The sequence below is a fragment of the Cygnus olor genome, chromosome Z (assembly GCF_009769625.2).
Source record: "Cygnus olor isolate bCygOlo1 chromosome Z, bCygOlo1.pri.v2, whole genome shotgun sequence".
NCBI lineage: Eukaryota > Metazoa > Chordata > Aves > Anseriformes > Anatidae > Cygnus > Cygnus olor.
Genome location: NC_049198.1, coordinates 36,716,653 through 36,738,806, shown reverse-complemented (window position 1 = coordinate 36,738,806; position 22,154 = coordinate 36,716,653). Strand labels below are relative to the sequence as shown.

At 38.0% G+C, this 22,154-nt stretch overlaps 1 protein-coding gene across 9 annotated transcripts in view; it reads left to right on the top strand.

Annotated features, from left to right (window-relative positions):
* Window positions 1-22,154, top strand: part of PIP5K1B (phosphatidylinositol-4-phosphate 5-kinase type 1 beta) — a 114,987-nt gene that overhangs the window by 54,431 nt on the left and 38,402 nt on the right. For all 9 annotated transcript variants that reach the window (XM_040542307.1, XM_040542309.1, XM_040542303.1 and 6 more), the window contains 3 exons: window positions 11,685-11,802; window positions 16,228-16,380; window positions 18,354-18,653. In XM_040542307.1, coding sequence (XP_040398241.1) covers window positions 11,685-11,802; window positions 16,228-16,380; window positions 18,354-18,653 — 571 coding nt within the window. The remainder of the gene's footprint in view (window positions 1-11,684; window positions 11,803-16,227; window positions 16,381-18,353; window positions 18,654-22,154) is intronic.

The following is a 22,154-nucleotide window of genomic DNA, read 5'->3' as shown; positions in this document are numbered from 1 at the left end:
TCTACCTAAATATTTCAAATAAGGATTGGTTTACAATTCTGACAAAATGGGGTTGAAGTAAGCTTGAGGTAGGAGAACTTGAAAATGCTCCTGTCTTCATGTTGTCATTGAAAATGAATGTAGGGAGAAAATTGGGAAGATCATACTTCAACTGAAGAGTTGAGGCATGTTTTATCTAGAGAAGGAAAATAATTGTTACACTTTCAATTAAATGAGTTGTTAACTACAGCTGAAAGTGATTGATGGATCTATACACAAGCAAGTATTATGTTCAGCATTCACAAACATAGTTTGGGCTCTAAAAGCTGAGGATAGTACTTGCAATTTTGTTGAGGTGTTATCAAAATTGATGCAAATTCCAGTCCCACAGGGTTAAGAGTAACATAAGATGTTACCTTTAGTATAGCATTCTAGCCAGGATTTTAGCCTGTGACTAGGTTTGGCTCTCAGTAGCAGACTGCAAGTTGTGCACCATTACTGCCTTGCATTTAGCAATGATGATACAGAATCTGTAATAATACAGTTACACTGATAAGAGAAATCAAGGTCATCTTCATTTGGTGGGTTCAGAAGCTGATGTACAGTGTCATGTAACTTCCAAGTTACTTATGGTACGAACAAATAAAGCAGATATAGGAAAATAGGAAACGTATGTTTCAAAACCAGGAGGATGTATTCTGTTTGGTGTTGTCTGGACTTGCAGAATTACTAAGTACTAGTAGTGTCCATCATTTTTTAAGGAGGTGCTATCTATGCAGTAATTCCTGAATTTGGGAATATTTTAAATCTTTTTTTTTTGAAGTTTGGTTCATTTGCAATTTGAATGTTACTTCATAAACTGTTGCTAATAATGTTTAGAGATTATTAATGTCACTAAACAGGAACTTAAACTGACAATGAACAAAATAATTGTAGTAGGTTGAAGTTGAGCTCTGCTGAAGTAAGTTTTCTAGTTTTAACTTCTGATTTCCTCTGAACTGAGATATCTTTTAAGGAGTATGGGCATTTCTTATGTGAAAAGAAGCATTTACATTACATTTGTAGGAATCAAGGATATCCCATATCCTGTGTTCTGTTGTTAACTGTAATGTCTGTATGCAACTTTGTAGTCTTTCTCTTTGGGATTAGATAAACATCGATATGTTGTCTGTGTGCATGTGTTTTCATACACTGTAACCTCAACTTTTTCTTTGTTAAAGAATCCAAATTTCAACTGAGAAATTTGCATATCATGTAAATAAGTGTATTCTTTGTTCTGAAAAATGGAATGAGCCATCATATTTGTAAACTATGCAACTGTGACAGCTGTGCAGAATTCTGTAGTTGTTTGTTTGGCTGTGATACTGACTTCGTTGTTCATGAAACACAATGAGATATACATGATAAAACTGTTTTATTATATAGCCAAGTTTTTTGGGAAAAAAAAAGTCTAATCTGTATCTTTTTTAACATTGTTCCAAAAGCCAAGTAAGATAAAATGGTTTGTAGTCACCTATGAAACTTTCATGCTTGTACACTCAGAAAAGAGATTTCCCTGTTTGTTTGGTACTGGTTTTAAGGGAGAACTAGGAGTGATCCCTTGTGGCTGAGAAAGAGAACAAAGACTGAAGTAATAGCCTGTTTGCAGTAACATGAAATTTATCATAAAAGCTTTAGTAGCACCTTTCTAGACAGATACATGAAAAAAAAAGAAGGAAAATGATATGAATGAAAGAAATGGCTGGATCAGCAAGTGGTCTGACTTCTTGGTTTTGAATAGCTGTCTAGTAAGCAGGAATATATAATGTAGGAACTCATCTTGTCTATAACAAAGAGCCTTTCTACACATAGCCCTAGCTGGTAATACTTTCTCTAAAACTAAGAATTGACTGTCCATAGCAGTCTCTTAAAAACAACCATGACACTTCATTTCTTAAACTAACAAACAAATTTCAAATTTAAAGTTTTTCTCTTGTCTTCGCATAACATGCACATTCATCTAAAGCATTTTTGATCCAAGGTGGTATTAATTTGCATAAATCATAATAATTTAGTATTACATGTAATGATACAGGCTTCTTTCCTGATGGCCAAGGGTGCCAGCATTTTGAGTCTTTAACGGTGGCATTATATGGATAATTCCTGAGTCATATCTGTAGTTGGCTTCATTACCATAGCTGGAGGTAAAAAGATAAGGTTACATGTCCTCTCTGGGTTCTTTTTTTTTGGCTTGGACTGGTCAGGGTTGAAAGACATAAGTTCAAATTAGTTACACCAGCAGATGCAGTGGGCTGACTACTGTTGGAAGGTGATGAGCATCCAAGCACAAGCTGAGGTGAAGTAATCCTTTTGCCCAATACCTGCAGCTGGACGAGAACCTGTCAAGGCAGTGCATAAAGCATAGTGCTGAAAGTAGTCACCAAACAAGAAGCAACATTTTTCCTCTTGCTTGGGGTATACATAATTTAGCTGCAACTCCAGGCAGGGTATTAGCTGATATTCCCCAGTGACATCCAGATTTGGCAGGTGTGATTTGGGAAGAGAAGTGAGAGAACAGTTGTTTTGCACAGTCACAGGCACACCTGCTCTTTTAACAGCAACATGAACATTGTCTTAGTGCCTGTGATAAAATAGGCCTGAGCTATGAGAAATGCAGCAAAACAGCAGGCTGTGTTCCAGTGAGCAAAACAATATCATCTGAGCTGTTTTAGGGAAAAATAGCTAACAAGCTAACAGTTGTTTATAAACTCAGTAAGTGACCAAAGAGAAATAGTCTCTGTATCTCCCTCAGCCCCTGAAGTAAACATCAGTACTGTCTGTAGCCCAGCTCTGGTAACCATCGGAAAACACTTTCAACACAATTCACAGTTAGTGAAGGAGGGAGGAAAGAGGCAGGGAAAAATGGTCAGTTCTGAATCGAACATAATTGCACTACATACTGTGGGAGCTGTTGTAAATCAGGATTAACCCACAGATTGCAGGTTATGTCTGGCTCAGAGTTACTTTGTAACTGGGTTTAATTGGGTTATAGGTTATCCCAGATTCATTTAGATGTTTGTTTCAGGAAGTGACTCTCAGTGTAGTATGGGTATCTTAGCAGAGTGAGTGGATTTGAATTGCAAAGGTTCTTGCTTTCATTTGTACATTGTGGCAACTGTGGAGGTGGGAAAGTGCCTTTGGTACTTTTTGCTTCACATTTTCCCTTTTGTGACTTTCCTTTTTTTTTTTTTTTAATAGGGAGTTTATCCTGTGTTGCTTTTGGGAGTTAAGTGAGGTATTAATAGGGGTTGCTATAAAAGGGTGTATTTAGAACTACAGTCCAGACTGAGTTCAAATGGCACTATGCAAATGTGCCCTTTGTACTAAAAAAAACAGATGCAGTTTGCAGTGACCCAGTTGATTCTGAAGATACAACATCTGAAGTCTCAGCCTAACTCCCTGCATAGGCTGAAACCACAGGGGAAACTGCTTTTAAACAGTGCTTTGAAAATATAACAGGGAGTTGCTTATCTGGTGCTTATCTACAGCAGCAATGGCTGGAGGATTCAGTGGGAAAGTTGTGCGTCCTGCCTGCTCTCTCTTCTCCCTCCTCTGTCCCATATTTCAGCTGTGTGGGGCTTTTTCTTGTCTTCCTGCATTATGCTCAGTGCCCCTGGCCTCAGCTGGAACCAGTTCATCTCTTGGTGTCACAGTTTGTTCCCAAATCAATCATTTGTGCAATGTGGATACGGCAGTATTTTGACAGCTATCTAATTTAAATTCGGAGCTAGTTCCAAGTAGTGTGGCCGTGGTTAGAAAGCCTTGGTGCCGAGCTAACCAGCCCAGCTGTGTCTGGCAGTGGTGGCTCAAGATGGTCGCTGCACCATGTGGCTGTGCAGCTGCCTGTGAGCTGGGAATGTGGGCAGCTTGCTAAGCAATTCCAGCAAACACTTAATAGGTAGGCACATTTTCTGCAGTGGTTTGACGAGCCACTCCATACTGTCAGCCAACTTTGGCTAGTCAGTAGTCTGCAGCTTCAGAAATTCAGAGCATTTGGAAAAAAGCAGTATGTTGCAGGCTTCATCTCTTCTTGTTTTTTCAGATACAGGCCACTGCTAAGCACAGCTGTGTCTTTGACCTTTTTGCAACAAGCTGTTAATCAGTCTTGTGCACTTCCCTCACTAATATGCTGTATTTTCAGGATCCAGACCCTGTATGTTATGAACACTTGTTGTGGTTTCTAATTAAAATATTAAGTCTGTTACACGTTGTTGACCTGAATGTGCCCTGCAGCTACAGTCATCTGTATGAGGAACTGGTTCAATTGCAAATTGCTTTCTTCTGATGCTAATGAAAGATTATTCAGTGCTTTCTGCTATTTAATATCCAAAGCTTAATACTGTGGTACGGTAGCATTTGAATGACAGCCTAAATCAGTAGTGGAAAGTACTAAGAATAGTAAAAGCTAGGGCAATGTTTAGGCAGTCTGGGTTTTACCCTACCTCAGAGACTGTCTTCTGTCTTCTGGTATGTTTTTTTTCATGTGAAAATGAGGAAAACTGACACTTGGCCTTGGAAATGTCTTTGTACCAAACAGGTATCATAGGTTTTGTGATGGGCCAAACAGTGTCTCTTTAATTAAAGAAGCATAAAATACTCTGAAAGTTACATGTGAATAGATTCAAATGTTCGTATCAACACTTAGTTGTTGTGTAATTTATGTGAGCGTATCTGTTTCCAATTGGGCAGTTTCACAAGACAACTAAGAAGGCTGCCTGCCACCTTTTATAAAGAAATACTCTTTTTTGAGTGCTTCAGTCACAGAGATATGCAGGATGACCCAAGTTACGACACACTTTTCATGGTTTGTGAGTAGAGTGACAGCAAAAATAGGAGGAAGCAGTTAGTTTCCTGTTTCAAAAAAAAAAAAAAAAAATAGTATTTGAAACGGTGATACTGTGGCAACAAAAGCAAAACCCACATTCATTGTGAACTACTGGTCTTGCCCACTTCTGTTAGTATCAAATTCTTGGTAAACCTGAGGTATCCTGGATACTTGTGTGGTTACATGACCTTGTAGACCTACTTACCTATTCTTAAAGGACTTTGAGATCCCTTGCATTAAATGCATCTCCAGTTGTTTGTTAAACAGTCATATCATCACCATCAGAAAATGTCTGTGTATTCAGCTGTTCCACAGATACCACTGGCTTGACTTGTTTTGAAGTTATTTGCAATTCACAGGTCTACTTTACAGCTGCCTTTGCAAGGGACTGCTTAGCATAGAGTAAATAGTAACCAAAAATATAGCAAATACAGTGAGAAGCAAGGATATTACCACTGGACTTTATCCCACAATGTGAAAAAAGCAAACACACACCTATTTGTACAGGTAACCATAATACCTATTTCTACTATATGGAAAACAATTGTTTTCCTGAAACAGTATGTAGGAAATGAATATGCCAAAGCTGTGCCTGAACTACATTAGCTCTGGTCTATGAGTATGTATTTGTTGTATACAGTTAGTAGCACTTGGACACATGTTGATGGGTTGTAAATGAGCAGCTTTTTCCAAGAACAGTAGCACTGAGATTGGATACTCTTTACCAGTTTTTAATGCTGGGAACATTTAATATTAGATATTTTATTGTGATTTTCAGATTTGAAAAAAAAGAGTTGCTGTCACATGAGAGAACTGATATTCTTCTCTTCTTTTGTTCCTTCTCTTTACCCTTTTTATATACAAGAAGGTTATGTGTGGATCCACAACTATACTATGACTATTTCTTTTGTAAACAGCTACATCACAGAATATTAACGCTGCTCTTTGCTGAATGCTTGTTATCAAGAGAGGCAGCTCATCTTCCCTGCACCTTCAGATAAGTGTGCTATCTCATGAGCACTTCCCACCAGGGAGAGGCCACAGAAAAGAAAAGCTGCCAAGGAACACATGTGGGTGTCCTGTTTAGCAGAATTTTTGCAAGCCACAGGGTTAGCCATTGAAAATATAATTGGTGTTAGTTCATTTTTAGTTTGATATCGCACCACCTACGTTTAAATCAACCCACATCATTTACTAGAAGAACGGTTAAGATGCACATACTGTCATTTAAAAATATATGTATTTCATAGAATCATGGAATTGTTTGGGTTTGGAAGGGACCTTAAAGATCATTTAGTTCCAACCTCCCTGCCATGGGCAGGGACACCTCCCACCAGACCAGGTTGCCTAAAGCCCCATCTAGCCTGGTCTTGATGCCTGATCCCTGGAAGTGTTCTACAGCTTCTCTGGGCAACCTGTTCCAGTGCCTCACCACCCTCTGAGTGAAGAATTTCTTCCTTACATCTAATTTAAACCTACCCTTTTTAAGTTTAAAGCCCTTACCCCTTGTCCTGTCACTACACTCCCCGGTAGAGTCCCATCCCGTCTTCCCTCTTACATACTTAAAGTCTGTAGTAAGGTCTCCCCAGATCCTTCTTTTCTCCAGGCTGAAAAACCACAACTCCCTCAGCCTGTCCTTGCAGGAGAGGTGCTCCAGCCCCTTGATCATCTTTGTGGCCTCCTCTGGACTCGCTCCAACAGGTCCATGTCCTTCTTGTGCTGGGGGCCCCACAGCTAAATACAGTGCTCCGGGTGGGGTCTCACAAAAGCAGAGCAGAGGGGGAGAATCGTCTCCATCGCCCTGCTGGCCACGTTGCTTTTGATGTGATATAGTTGGCTTTCTGGGCTGCAAGCGCACATTGCTGGCCCATGTTGAGCTTCTTATCCACCAATATCCCCAAGTCCTTCTCCTCAGGGCAGCTCTCAATCCATTCTTTGCCCAGACTGTATTTGTGCTTGGGATCGCCCCATCCCAGATGCAGGACCTTGCACTTGGCCTTGCTGAACTTCATGAGGTTCGCATGAGCCTGTCCAGGTCCCTCTGGATGGCATCCCTTCCCTCTTCACCACACAGCTTTGTGTCATCAGCAAACTTGGTGAGGGTGCACTTGATCCCCCTGTCCATGTCACTGACAAAGACATTAAACTGTGCCAGTCCCAATACTGACCCCTGAAGAACACCACTCGTTACTGATCTGCACTTGGGCATTGACCACAACTCATAGAGTGCAACCACCCAGCCAATTCCTTACCCACCAAGTGGTCCATCCATGAAATCCATGTCTCGCCAATTTAGAGACAAGGATGTCACGGGGGACAGTGTCAAATGCTTTGCAGAAGTCCGGGTAGATGATGTCAATTGCTCTTTCCCTCTCCACCAATGCTGTAACCCTGTCACAGAAGGCCACCAGATTCGTCGGGTACGATCTGCCCTTAGTGAAGCCATGTTGGCTGTCACCAATCATCTCCTTATTTAACATGTTCCTTAGCATAGTTTTGAGGAGGATCTGCTCCATGATCTTGCCAGGCACAGAGATGAAACTAACTGGCCTGTAATTCCCCAGGTCTCCCTTTTTTTTTTTTCCTTTTTAAAAATAGGGGTTATGTTTCCCTTCTTCCAGTTAGTGGGAACTTCACTGGACTATGACAACTTCTCAAGTATGATGGAGAATGGCTTAACAACTACATCTGCCTTCAGGACCCACAAATGCATCTCATCAGGTCCCATGGACTTGTGCACCTTCAGGTGCCTTAAATGGTCTTGAACCTGATCATCTTCTATACGGGGTGGTTCTTCATTCTCCCAGTCTCAGCCTTTGCCTTCTGGGGCCTCAGCCAAGTGGCTGGAGCTCTTGTTGGTGAAGACTGAGGCAAAATAGTCATTGAGTACCTCAGCCTTCTCCATATCCCATGTGACCAACTCTCCTATTTCCTTCCAGAAAATGTTTATTTTATTTTTTTATTTTAGATACTAAAATCTGACTTGCATAGGTTAAAATTAATCTCTCCTTTTTGTTCTAACTACCAGTCTTCTACTTTTGTGTGGTCTTCAGGAAAGATTATTAAATTACCTCATAAGTTGCAATTGATTCATAAACTTTCCAAAGCCTGTGTTATTTGTCATAGCTCATGTACAGAGACTAGACTCCCTCAAGGTTGCAGGAATCAAAGCTGGTATTAAAATTCATTTCTTTTTCCTGGTAGATGTGTGCTCTAAACTACACGAGAGGAAATTTATATGATTGCTTTCTTTCTTTATGGGGTGCATTTCTTTTATGTACAAAGCTCCATTTTGTAGATTAGATTTTCTTCAGCAAATCTCAGGTACTCTTCTTGATGTGCTATACAGACATAGCCATACCCTGGGAACTACCTAGCCTGATTAGAAATTATAATACAAAGTGCTTTGCACATATTCTTTAATCCAGCCAGAGTGAAATGCACATGAATGAATGAGTGAATTCCCCAGCAAAATGCAAGGAGAAAGCACAGAATAAATCATCTTGGGAACTAATAAAGTGGGAGGTGTATTTTATTTCTTGAGAGAAAACAGAGGAATCTTCTTATTTTATTATTGCAATTTTTACAGTGGGTTGAGTTAATGCACCTACCTGGAGGCTTGCTTTTGCCTGCAAATAGTGTGCATAGCATCCTTATCTATTACAAGTGATTTTTGGGTAGTTAGAGGATACACTGTGGACAATTTCATGTCAAAGTAAGGTAGAGATGTATTTGCATCAAGAGTGAACAGGACAGTATGGAACTGTCAGTGGAAACTGTCCTTTGCAGGTGAGAGCAAGGACATACCTAGCCACAAGGATTTCAAGTAGTTTCCTACAATAACGAAAGCTTTTGAAGTCAGGGTGCTTTTTCTGTTAAAAGCAACATTCATCCAGAAAGCTAACCAAGAAATCTTACGTTTCTTACATTAGAGACAAGCTTACTATTGGCATCTTGTAATCTATTCTATTAGGCAATGAAACTGAAATTAATCAATATGGTCAGCAGAAACTGTAGAGTATGATAACAAACCCTGCAGATCCTTAGTAAAAAAAGATTTTTTTTTAGTAATAATTTTACAAAGAATAAAGGAACTTATCTGTTAAGTGAAATGACTACCACATCTGTGATAAAGTAAGCTTATGTGCTGTTAGGTACGTGGAATTGTTCTTTGTGTCAGTGCTGTACAAAAATAATTGCTCTGTTTTCCTGTTTTTCTGGAATAAATTTCCATGTACTATGCATTACAGTCCATCTCTGGAGCTATTAAGAACCTTTTTTTTTTTTTTTTTTTGACTAGTGGTCATTTTTCTTTATACTATGTTAAAGAAATGGCTTGGGCCCATGATATTAGCATAGAAAACATCCTATCTTCATTCCTACGCTAGTGAAGTTTCAACGATGGGACGGACATGTTCTAGCAGAGCAAGGACATGTAATATATTTATTGCCACACTTACACAAAAGACGCTGTTGAGTTATAGCTACAGGAAGCAGATTTATAAAGGTATGTCCTAAAAGGTAGGAGGTTCATTATACAGCTTAGATGATAAATCTTTTGTGACAAGGATGTGATGTTTCATCAAAGAACTCTTTGTTCTCTTCTTGTCTGCATCCTAAAACAATCTAATACATTTACAAATGTGGCCCCAAGTTCTCAGTATAACTACATATTTATCCTTTGTCATCCCCATATTACAGAAAAATTCAGTGTCAATCAAAGCTTCATGCCAGGCAAGACTGGCGTACTGAAAGTAAGCCTTTGTAAGAAAAAGCATTAGCCAGTCTTAACTGTAAGGAAAAATACCACATTTAGCCTAGAAGCTTATTGATTTCTCTTTTTTAATATATATTGGAACAATAAAATATAGATGGATTTGATTTTAATACCTTAGAGTTGTTATATGTTAGACTATAAAACGTGCAAATGAGTTCATTAGGACTAGGCATCCTTTGCCAGCTCTTAACCATGTGGTTTTGCAATCAAAGAAATACTGGTATTATAATGTCTTTGTATGCATCTTTGCTCAGCCATGGCTATCTTTTGACATGTGATTTCCAGCCAGAAATCAGTTTTTTTCCTTCATCTGTCTCCTATTCAAAAATCTAAAGAAAGTGCATTTCTGGAGCCTGAGAAAGCTTCCTGTCCAGTTCAAACCCTTTAGTTGGCAGCAGTTCAGTTCTGGTGGATTTTGGTGGTATGCACACAGGGGCAGCTAAGTGGGTTGGGGTGGGCTTCTGTTATCACATTGTTATTTGGTAGGTGACAAGTTCATAGGACAAGCATTGATTGTACAGAACCAAAGCTTTTAGATAGGTATCATGAACTTACCATCAACATATGATTCATGATACCTGTCTTTGTAGGACATTTACTGAGAGTTCATCCATCTTCACATTTATGTGAATTCCTGGAGTCTTTTTTTCTTTGAATTCTTTGTATATTCCTGCTGCTAAGCGTATAGGTATATACTGCATCTCTGAATAATTTAATTAGGGTAAATGAAATGGATAAAGCATTGTCAGAGGAGCTTATTTTGGCCACCATGTCCAGTATTATGGATTTTATTCTCAACTATTTATAAACCTGTGCAGACCGACCAAGCTTTATCTTAATGCTGTTCTTGCTTGCATTGAAATCATAGTATAGAATATTATTCCTCTGTTTAAAGCCTTTTTAAGATTTCCTGCATTAAGGAATCCACAGGCAGTTTTTAATATTTTTTTTTTCTTCTGGCAACATCTTCCTGCCTTTTTCTTCATCTTAAATAGCGTAGTGTTCATCTCAAGAATCATACAACTGCAACCTAAACACACAGTGAAAGTGTAGTTATAAAACAAGGAAAAGATCTAAGAGGGCTACATTCTTCTCATGTGCTTCTTTAAGAAAGACTGTCTGCCAGATTGGTCACCATAGTAGTCTTTCTCTATGCCTCTTCTAGCTTGAATCTGTACCTTGTGTACAACTGCATACCATTTTCCAGAATTCCCCACAATGTGTACACCCTGTGTTATTTAACTGAGCATGTAAGCTAGTGGTGGTTTAGACTGGGTCAGGAAAAAAATGCAATGTCACAGGCAAATAAACATAAAAAACACTTTAAGGTTAGCAATTCTAGTATGTCTTTCCAATCCTGTATTGCACTAGCAAGGAAGAGAGAGGTACCATAACTGTAATTAACCTGCAGAAGAAATTAATGCTGGGGATGGAGTTTCATATATAAGGCCAAGCCAGTCAAAGCTTGCTGGCACCAAAAAAAGATAGGTAGACCTGCTTCCATAGCACTGCTCTGGCAACACAGTGTGGTCCTCTTTGTTGTGCTTTAGTATTCTTCTGTACTGTCTCATTTTTACTATATTTTCATCTGTTTTGCATTTTTAGTGTTTTCAGTATCTGTCTGACTCCCCTGTGAACCAGTTCAGGTCACCAAGCTAGTGTGAAGTTATGTTTTTCTGGGTTAACTTCCAAGCTTTTTGGAAGGCCTTACATGAAGTGGGGTGACCCTTTCTGTGTTAGTAAGCTGTTGGACTGGCTTACCCTGGAGGGATGTGTGAAGTTGTAGAAGTAGCTTAAACATGATCTTTATGAATGTGGAAATGATGGTGAAAAGACTAATGACTTGAAGGAGAGAAAAAGGAATTTGCTGGCAATACTTTGCCTCTCACAGATATTTGTATTACATTGATGAGTGGTGATACATAAATGCACATTTGTCTGTGTTCATGACTCTTGTCTAGCAAGGCCAATGATTGAGATAGCTTTACATTTAAGGATGAGATTTACAGAAAGTTGCTAAAAATTGCTCCATAATAACTGGGTTTGTTTTATTTTCGTTTTCAGTGAAGGGAGCAATCTCACCCCTGCTCATCATTACCCTGACTTCAGATTTAAGACGTACGCACCTCTTGCCTTCCGATATTTCAGAGAACTTTTTGGTATCAAGCCTGATGATTATTTGGTAAGAGCTTGTAGTTTTTCTATGAGTTACGAATAATTATAATGTATACTTGTTTTGTACTGACATAGGAGGATGCTTTAATGGTGCATAAATGGGTATAGATTTTGTGTGTGTAGTGTTTAATAATAAGTGAATATTTTTAGAGATTTACAAAAATCTTAATTCTTGGTCTTTGAGAAGATTCCTGAAAAAAAAAAAAAAAAAAGCCTTGTTAGTTGACTACAGTAACTTGAGTATTACTGTTCATTCGGGTCATTGTTTCTGGAGAAGCTATAATCAATACTTGTGTGCAAGTGCTCTTCTGTTATTTAACTTATTCACTCCGTTAAATACATGCTTGTCTGCAAACATTCCCATCTAGCCTTGAGAAAAGTGGGATGGGGGCCTGAGAAAGAAATAGTCTAGTGTTTTCTTTTTTCTAGTATCAGTATACTTTGCAGACTTATTCCTCCTTGCTGTTCAGCTGCTTACATGAGAAAAATATTAAGTATTTGCTGTTGTCATAAGAGCAGGCTTTAGTTGGTGGAACCAGATTGTGCACTGCCAGAGACAAGGATCCACTTACATTGCTTCTCCTATATTTCTGCTTTTCAAAGGGTATGGTGAAAGGGAACAGCTGGATTGTTTTCTAGATGTTTGTCTCATGTCCAGTCTATCTCATGCTGGTCCACCCAGCAAATCAGAGTCTCCGTACAAGTTAGCAGTTTTGTGCATCAGAGTTTTATTGTTTTATTTTATTTACTTCTTCAGAATGTGTTTTTAAATATTTTTTGGTATTAATCGTAAATGAGTTTCTTTAAACCAAAGGAATTTAAAAGAAATGCATTAAAAAAAAGTATTAAATGATGCTGAAATACCACTTAACATATTACTTCACTGACTTCAGTGTGTTTGAGTACATTATAAGCTTTTTCTTTTTTTTTTTCCCTTTGTGGACAATGAACATAAAAGCAAAATGTAGCTGCTTTTGCTTTTATTTAGATTGAATGTGGGCGTCTGATTTTAATTCTATGGCATCGTGTATGGATTTTGTATTACTAGCCCTCAGAGCAATACTTATATGTAAAAGCAGATCATTCCTTTGAATTACAGATGTTAGTTGCTAGGAAATGTTGGGTTGGAGTTTTATAAAGGTGTCTTTATGTAACATGTTCTATTTTCTTTTACGGACCTGGAGAAAGACCAAGTATTCAGGCTGTGTTACCAGCTGCTCGAAAAGACTGTACTTAGTAAAGCTACTGTCACCTGCAACTTCTATTACATCTAAAGAACTGTTTGCAGTAGCATAAATTAAAGATTACAGGAAGACTATACTTGCTATTGATGGAAATTTGTGCCACTCTGCTTAGCTACAAAATAAGTAATTCCTGATGGAAATTTCTAACTTGTTTTAGAATCCTTTTGCTGTCTGCACAGCTTGTCACTTGATATGTTTCCAAAGAAAAGGAGCAACTTTCTCAGAAGAGATAGAAATGGAGAAAGCATGTTTTTCAGTGGTCAAAAGCTGAATGAAGCTATCCTCCTGTCTCCATGCAGACAGTGTAGATGGGCATTTTAAAATTATTATTTATTTCCAAACTGGCATTCAATTTGGGCAGCTGTTAAGAAACTTCAGGAAATATTTTTGATTTTTGGTGGGAGGGGAGATTTAAATTTCTCTGTACCACAGTGTGGGCACAGTGCATTTGGGTCAATGTGTCTGGGACACTTGTGCTGTTGCTGTATGTTCCCCTTTTTTCCTGCCTAGGTTAAGGGAAGGCTGAGTGCAGTACTCTAGAGAGTTAAGAGTTGAGCAGTTTCAATATCAAGTGCCACCTTTTATCTTTAAAATACAGAAGTATGTTTCCTCCAACAAACAGGTATTTTTTTGAAATATAGTTGGAATTTTAGTGTTGTTGTAACTGATGCAGGTTGCTGTTACGTTTATACTTGCTCTGACACCAAGTTAGAATTCATCTTTTTTTCTGACTAAATGGGCATCATACTGCAATCAGAGCAGGTTGCAGTCCTTTGTAGTCCAGAGGCAGATGTGATCAGAGAAGTCATTATAATCATAAAACCAAGTCATAAATCAAAAATCAAATGATAAAACAAAACTATTTTTAGTTTGGAACCCTTTTTCCTATTGATTGTGACCACAGTATTGCTCCCAGTAGCCTGTGTCAGGATCCTGGCTGAACAGTCCCACTTGTTTTAGTGAAATCTGGATCTATCTGTCATGCAGTGACCACAATTCGCTTTCAGTATCTAAAATAATACACTTTACAGTAACAGTATGCAAACTGATTGTCCAACTGGGGCTGAAGAGAAAGTAAAGTTAAATAGGGTAGAGGATAAATTACAGCAAGTATAAGAAGGTTTACATGGTTAATTTGGAATGACAAAGCTCAAAGATTTACAGTTTTACCTTTGGCAAAGAGGTTGAGCTGTAATGCATTGTAAGAATCAGACTGGATGGCAATAATCAATGCATTTGAACAACTTGCAGAATGAAATTGACACCTTGAATTGGAAACCTAATGGAGTGCTGACATTTTATATGGGAACTTTTTGATCATAAAGTCCCTAAGTGCTGTGGTTTGAGGGATTTTGTTACTTTTCATTTTTAATTTAATTTACTCTCCAGCAATTCCAGTTGCAAAATTAGGTGGGCTCTTTGTTTGGTGCGTAGACTTTTCTTTTATAGGAATGAACTAAACCATAAAATGACCAGCAGATAATATAGGTTAGTAATTCTTGCTTATGCTAAACTGTGTTGTCGAGCTTTAATGTTTTAGATAATTGATTTCAAATGCATGCAACAATGAAAGTTGTTAATGAAGCTTTTTATATTTTGGCAAGAAAAACTCAGAGATTGTTATGCAACTGCTGTTTCGCTCTGAAGGCTTGTGGCAGTATAGACCAGTAATGCTGTTCTATCTGTAGACTCCTGCAATGCTAGGATAAATAGGAAAGATCTCTGTTATGAACTGGAATTGTGAACTGCAGAAGCAGAGATAGGAACTGGCAAAAATTTTATAGCATGCAAAAGTTTTAAAAATTCCAAGCGTGGGAAAAGACTGAGCCAGAGCCACTATAAGAAAATGCATAAAGTAGTAATTCGAGTAGATAGAAAGCGTGCTTCCTTAGATCAAGGTTTAAAAAAAAAAAAAAAAAAAAAAGAACATGCTTGTTATATTTTTGTGGGTCAATTTTCTTTGCTATCACAACTATCTGAAATCATGGGACAGATTCTAGTTAAATTTAATGAAAGCCATTTTCAGCAAGCAAAACTGGTTGGTAAGTTGTTTTTTTCCCATGGAATTGCTCAACTCATCTCAGGCACTGACCCAGTAAACCAGGTATTTGTTACTGAAACAGTTACTCCTTTTGTTCTGATAAGAACAGAAGATGTACTGCTCTGTGAAGAATAATTGCCTGGTGCTTACATTGCTCACAATTCAGGGCCTGTGTAATTTTGTTTCTTTCAGAGACTGAAATCTTAAATTACTGGACTGTGTGCTAAATCTCCAAGTGTGTAAACCTGCTGATATATAACAGAGGAAAAGATTGTGTGAATCAAAGTTTAATGTTATTATATTTTAAATAAACTCTCAAGTTTAATATAAACAGATTTTTCTATGGTTTTGGAGCTAAATATCTCTTCGCCACTTAGCTTGAATGGAACATAAAGTGTGAATTAATGGAGGTCTAATAAATGAACATGAGCCTCTGTGTGAGGTCTGGGTCTACTAGGACAGAACAGTCCTCAGTTACTTTTTCCTCCTTAATGTGATCATAAATATTACTGTCTCCCTGTGGAAGAGAGAGCCTGTCTAAACATCCAAAGTAATGGTCCTCCAAAAAGCAATTTTTTGGTCTTGCTGACATCTAGTTTTCCTGTTTCAAGCAGGCAAATAATCAGAAAACTACACTGGCAGTTTTACTGAGATTATTATGCTAATAGTGTCAGCCCTAGCTGCACAGAAGAGGACTTGCCTATTTTCATGAAGTTCAATACCTGTACTTCCTGTGGCTTTTTGTAATGTACTTCCCACATGTGCTTCATAAACAGATGTGAAACATGAGCGGTTTTAAAGAAAACGTCATCTTAGGGCTTCTGCATTTGCAGTGCTGATGGTGTGGGGATGGATTGTTTCCACCTCACTCGCTCACTTCACTCCTGTGAGAATTCAGCTGGTGCAGTGAGACATGGAAAAGGAGTGTATGCTTAGCTAACAGCTGCTTCTTCCACAGCTGTGCAGCATGTCCCCAAACAGATTACTGTGACCCAGCCTGCCGTACAGTGGTTTTGTTGCAGTTGAAGCCCAAAGGATAGAGCTCTCCAATTATCCCATGTCTATTTGTACCTGCAATTCTTTGTATTAAGCTTGTGTATAAGCATTGCATGCATTGGCAATGAAAACCATTTTTTATTTCTTCCAGTATTCAATCTGCAGTGAGCCTTTAATTGAATTATCCAATCCAGGTGCCAGTGGGTCCTTATTTTTTGTAACTAGTGATGACGAGTTCATCATCAAAACAGTTCAACACAAAGAGGCTGAGTTTCTTCAGAAGCTCTTGCCAGGTTATTATATGGTAAGTAATTGAAGACTTTTTTTCCCATCTTTATAAATCATTACCTGTATTTTTCCAGTTTCATTTCACACTTCTAAAGATTCAGTTTCATTTGATGTCTTCTAATCTTTCAGTAACTTTATCCATATTTTTCATATGTTTTTGACATTTTTTACCTTTTCACTTTGTACTCCCACGTCCATAGGAAAGAATAGATATAAATCAAGAATAAATTTAAGATTACAGTTGTTCTTTAGCATTCAAGATGAAGCAGAATATCATCTTCTGACTTGATACCAAACTTTGCTTTGCTAATAAGTTAGTATTAAACAAAGATTTCCTAAATTTCTAATTCAACTTTTTTTCTCCATTTTGTGTTTGTCTACCCTCTGCATTTCACTCAGAGTGGACAAAGAAACTAGACCGGTCAGTTTCACTTTTGTTTCTGGACTGCTTCCATTTCTCATGTATTAAACCAGTGATGTTAAAAATATAAGTTGTTCAGAACTTAATTTTGAAGTAGAGCTTTTTTGAGAGCTAATGCTAAGTTGATTGTCTTGGTTTATGTTCATCAGGTATCAGAAAGGGAGACCATAAATCCCAAATAAATGTAACTAAGTTGTTCTTTTTTTAAAAATAAGGCCACTCAACATACATGTAAACAGAGATTCTTCTGGGCAGTACACAGAACTTTGAAGTATTAGGCTTGTTACTGTTGGCCTGATTTTCTTTTCTTTCTATGCTTTCTTAAGTAAACACTTGAAAAGTTACCCTCTCACTTGCACTAAAAATGAGGAATATCATCATTACTACAGTAATGTAAGTTGGATTCAGTGTTTGTTTAAAAAAATTTAGTGCACTGACAGCATCAAAAAGAAAAAAGATGGCAGGTACTTTTGTTGTTGTTCATAATCAGAATAATCATCTCAGCATAAGTTTGAATTGATCATTATTACAAGTAAATGTAAGACCACCTTATTTTTTTTTCTGAGGTCTTTATTCTCACTGTTAACATATGCAGACGTTTCCAAAGTGTAAAACCTTAATCACTGAGATTGTTTCCTATGACAGTACTTTGTTCCTGTAGCTGTATGTTGTGACTTTAGTAATAATGCACAACCTGAAGTAGTTTTTCCCTTTCTTGGTTTTCATGCCGAAAACTGAGAGTAGTTGTGTTCAGAAGGAAGGTTTTTTGTTCTCATCTCTCTTGCCACCTTCTAGTTATTTTTTAACTTGTTGTGGAATTTGGGTAATTTCACTCCTTCTATTCTGATGGTCAGTCATGATTCTGTTATGACCTCAGACTCATGTGGAGACAATCTGGTCATTTGGCACTCACCCTCATTGTGAAAAGCATGGAGACAGGGCTTCTGTTTTTCAGAATCCAGGTCAAAGCGATGAGAACTTTACTTGACCCAAACTTCTTCCAGCAGGTGGAATGCAAAGGTTGTTCAGGTCAGAATAATAAATTAAATCTTTGGGATATGTTTAGGTTTGGCCCAGTATGTGCTTTCATGGGACGTGGAAAAGTGAAATCTGGCATACAAGCAGAATCAGAGATTCAGTCATATTTTTCAGGACAGTGCATGTCAGGGAGTATGATTGTGGCAGTTTACACTAGATTGGAACCACCTGGCAGGAAACAGTGTACGGTGGTAGCAGAATCCTATTTCTTTTCCTGCAAGACTTCTATTTACCCTTCACACAGAAAAGACAGCCTGGGTATGTGGTGCTCTGGGCTTCACAATAGATTTGGTCTATGATAGACCTCTCTTTCAGTTTCAACTCAGAGTAGTTACTTTCTTCTGTTTATACTAGCTTTCTGAAATTTGGGCCCACAAAGAAAATAAATTGGTCAAAGGAACTATACTGAATAGGGACACATGCCCTTTTTTCTTGCTATTTGTTAATGTCCTTTGGCATAAAAATCACTTTCTCAAGCATGTAAGTTTCTTTAAAATAAACATACTTAACAATATCTCTTTCTGTTCTAGAATCTGAACCAGAATCCGAGGACTCTCCTACCCAAATTTTATGGGCTGTACTGCGTTCAGTCAGGAGGCATTAATATTAGAATTGTTGTAATGAACAATGTTTTGCCACGAGCCTTGAAAATGCATTTCACATACGACTTGAAAGGCTCCACATATAAAAGGAGAGCATCAAGAAAAGAGAGGGAGAAGTCCAACCCAACATTCAAAGACTTGGACTTCTTGCAAGACATGCATGAAGGGTTGTATTTTGACTCTGAAACTCACAGCGCATTAATGAAAACGCTACAGCGGGATTGTCGAGTGAGTAAAAATATTGACTATTTAAATTTTTGTGTTCACATCTGTTCTAGACTTACTTCAGCAAAACAAGGAACAAGACATGGCTCTCTGTGCTTTTTAACCTCCAAGGCCCTTTCCATGCAATTTAACTAGAAAAACTACGGCTGTCAAAACACTGATCAAGACTGTATTTTACTTAAATTTATTATCTACGATCTATTCATGGAAATACAGATTAATCTGGGAAAGTAGTTCTGTATAATTTTTATTGTTTTCCATTAATTTAGAGATTTTAATGATTTTTTTTTCTGATGCACAGCAACAGTAGAACTGTTGTGAGGTATGATGGAAGTGTATTTAGAGCTACAAGCTCTGTACTGCTTTGGTAAGTCTGTCTCTTTGTAAGTGTACAGGATCTAGCAAACTGAATGGGGAAGTGGTGTCTTGTGGCAGCAGTCTTAGTTCTGGAGCAAAGTAATTTCTTCCCAAGCTGAAAGGTAGTGCTTGATGCCCACATAAGATTTTTAAGGCAGGAGAGGATGTCTGCCATTATCCTTTGGGAGGACCTTGGTGAATGAAATCAGTGTCTCTTGTAGACAGAGAATAGTTTTAAAAATTGCAGGTTGTTTTTTTTTCTGTAAAAGCAAAGGTAAGAAAATACAAAGTAAGAAAAAAGGGGAGCTATCCAGGTCTCTCAGGGATTCACAAGATTCAAAGGGGGATGTGGAAAGAAAATCCAGCTTTGTCTAAGGGAATCCTAACAGGTTGGTGATAAACCAGCAGAATGGGTAGATTGAACTCATTACACTGAAGAGGCATCCTGAACGTCAGAGTTTGTTGTTCACTGCCACCTGTGGTGTAAGATGGAAAGTGTTGGTTTTGCATGAGTAGTACCTTTTGTTTAATTAACACAGAAGTCTGCAATGTCTTGTGCTTGGTTTGTAAAGCTGGGTGACCTAACGTTCAGCTGCATATTCAGCGTGAGACATTTATTTAACATCAAGCGTTGTTCTTTCTGTAGCCTCTTGCAGTGAGCGTTTCCTGAGCTCCTGCCACATGTGATAATACACAGTGCATCAGTAATTCACATCTGGGGATTTGGACACCCATTTGTGCATTCTCCCCAACTTGTCAAAGGTTACTTATGCAGTGAAAGCATGGGAGGTAATCTATTGTGTGGAAAATAATAAAGAATCTAGAAGAGGGAACGTGATTGAAAAGTAAAAGCAAGAATCAATCATTTAACTGTTGCATATAAAGGAGGACTCTTACAGCTTCTTTGTTAGAAAGTGTAAAATCTTGGCATGTGTTATTTGAGTGCTGAACTAAACATCAGCTTTTTCAGTGTGATTAGTGTGCAATCTTAAATCAACAACTCAAAAGTTAGCCTGGGGTTCTTAAAGGCCCAGCTAAATGTTACTGTTATAAAAGAAAAGAAGAAAATTATCCTTAAATAGTGTGTATGCATGAATACATACATACACATATATGCTACATATAGCATGTGTGTGTACATATATAATGTTTATATATATATGTATATATAAGAAATAAAATGTAAACCAACTTTTATTTTCTATTTAAAGAAGCCCTACTCTGTGTTGTAAAACAAAGGGAGCATATTTCACATAGCTGAATTTGCTTAACAAATGAGGTTGGATCTACCTGCCTGCCTTGTACTGCTGCCTTTAGCAAGTTTAGATGCACTGTCCATTTCGAGAAAAGTTTTGCCACTGCTTTTTTCTGCCCACGTGGTATTTGGATGGCTATTTAGCACAAGTGATAACTGACCTAGTTTTTCATAGCTTCAAAATTTTAAGTAATCTCTACTTTTCCTTGTACTTCAAAGAAAGAAAGTTAGTGTAGACATTGGAATTAAAAATTCATTAATGGGAAGAAATTATTGATCTTTCCAGTACTTCAGCACTCAGTCATTGTCTTCTCTGTTGCTTAAGTTTAGGCTGTATTTTCACGTTCAAATTTACAATCAGAATAAGTAAGCGATTCTTTTTATTCTTGCTTCTTTAATATAAACATCCCCAGCTAGTAACTCCTTTTCTCCTTGTGCCCCATCACTAAGCAAGAGTCCTGGCAGACCTTTCTGGTGGCAACAAAAAAGGTGATGAGGGTCTGCTGTCACTGTATCACCCACCCCATGCTGCAACAAGCCTGCGTTCTCCTTGGTCAGCCTTTTAGCACTGATGGAGCAGTAGAAGCTCTTCTTGCTTTCCTTGACACCCCCTGCATGTCTCACCTCTAGCTGATTTTTGGCTTCACTGAGAGTACTTGCTGTACCTACAAGCCAAGGCAGTATGTCTCTCAATTCCTCCTTTGTAGCCTATCCATTTTACCCATCCTGTGTACTGCCTTTTCACATTCAAGCCACCCTGTGGCTTCCTTGCTTAGCCAGGCTAGCCTCCCGATACATCTCCTCAGCTGGGCTGCTGGAAGACCCAGAGCTCAGTACCCCAGAACTGTACTAGCAGAAAAGGGACTGGTGGGACATGGCTGAGTATTAGCTGTCATGTGTCACAGCTCTCTGTAGCTTTGATGAGGAGATGTGTGACCTGTCCACTTAGAGGATGGAGCTGAGGGGCTTGTGATGATCTGCCGCAGGCTGCTGCTTCCAGCGTCCACTCCAGATTCTCTGCTTTGGGACAAGTACAGGTTGATAGTGTTCTCCATCCAGCTTCTGCATCCCCTGCTTGTCATGTTCACACTCAAGGTGGAAGGATCTGAAAGCTTCACTCACATACTTTTTTGCGCTTTTTGAAGCATATCTAAATGAAGAATTATAACATTTTAGTGTTCATAAGGATGTAACATTCTTCAGTTTATGGTACAATACAATTCATACAATTGAAAATTTGAACTCGCTTTCAAATTTCAGACTATCATGGAAACTTCATATAGCTATCATATTCTTGTGAGCAGGCACTGTTGTAGCTACTGGGGGCAGGGAGGGAATACAGCCAAATGGTACTAGTAATAAATGTTTCGCTGGCCTGAACACCTTTATTGAAAATGTTATATTTAAAGCCTTATTCACTTCAGAGTGCTTTAATTTCTAAAGCCAATGTGCCTGTATTTTGTACAATGGTAAACATTGAGAGTATTGAAAGGTAGTGATTTAAACTACCTTTATAACTATTGTACTATTAATCTGTACTTTATTTTAACAATACTGCTGTAGTTACTCTGATCATTGTGTAACATTATTAAAAAACAAGGCAGATTCTCCAATTTCCAAATAAAATTCTAGTCTTACAAATAGTAACAGAAGCTGTTCCACTCATGAATGAAACAAAGAAATAAAAGCTTTATCACTCATAAGCAAATACTAAGCAAAACTAAAGTCAATAAAGGTATTAAAGACAGTTTACAGTGCATTTTTATTTTTTTTAAAGGTACAGAGAATTCAACTCCACGTTGAATTTACCTCTCTTGTGTTTTCTTATAAACACCTAATCCCACAGAAATTCTTTCTGTGCATAGTAATACTTAAATATGGATAAAGGCTAA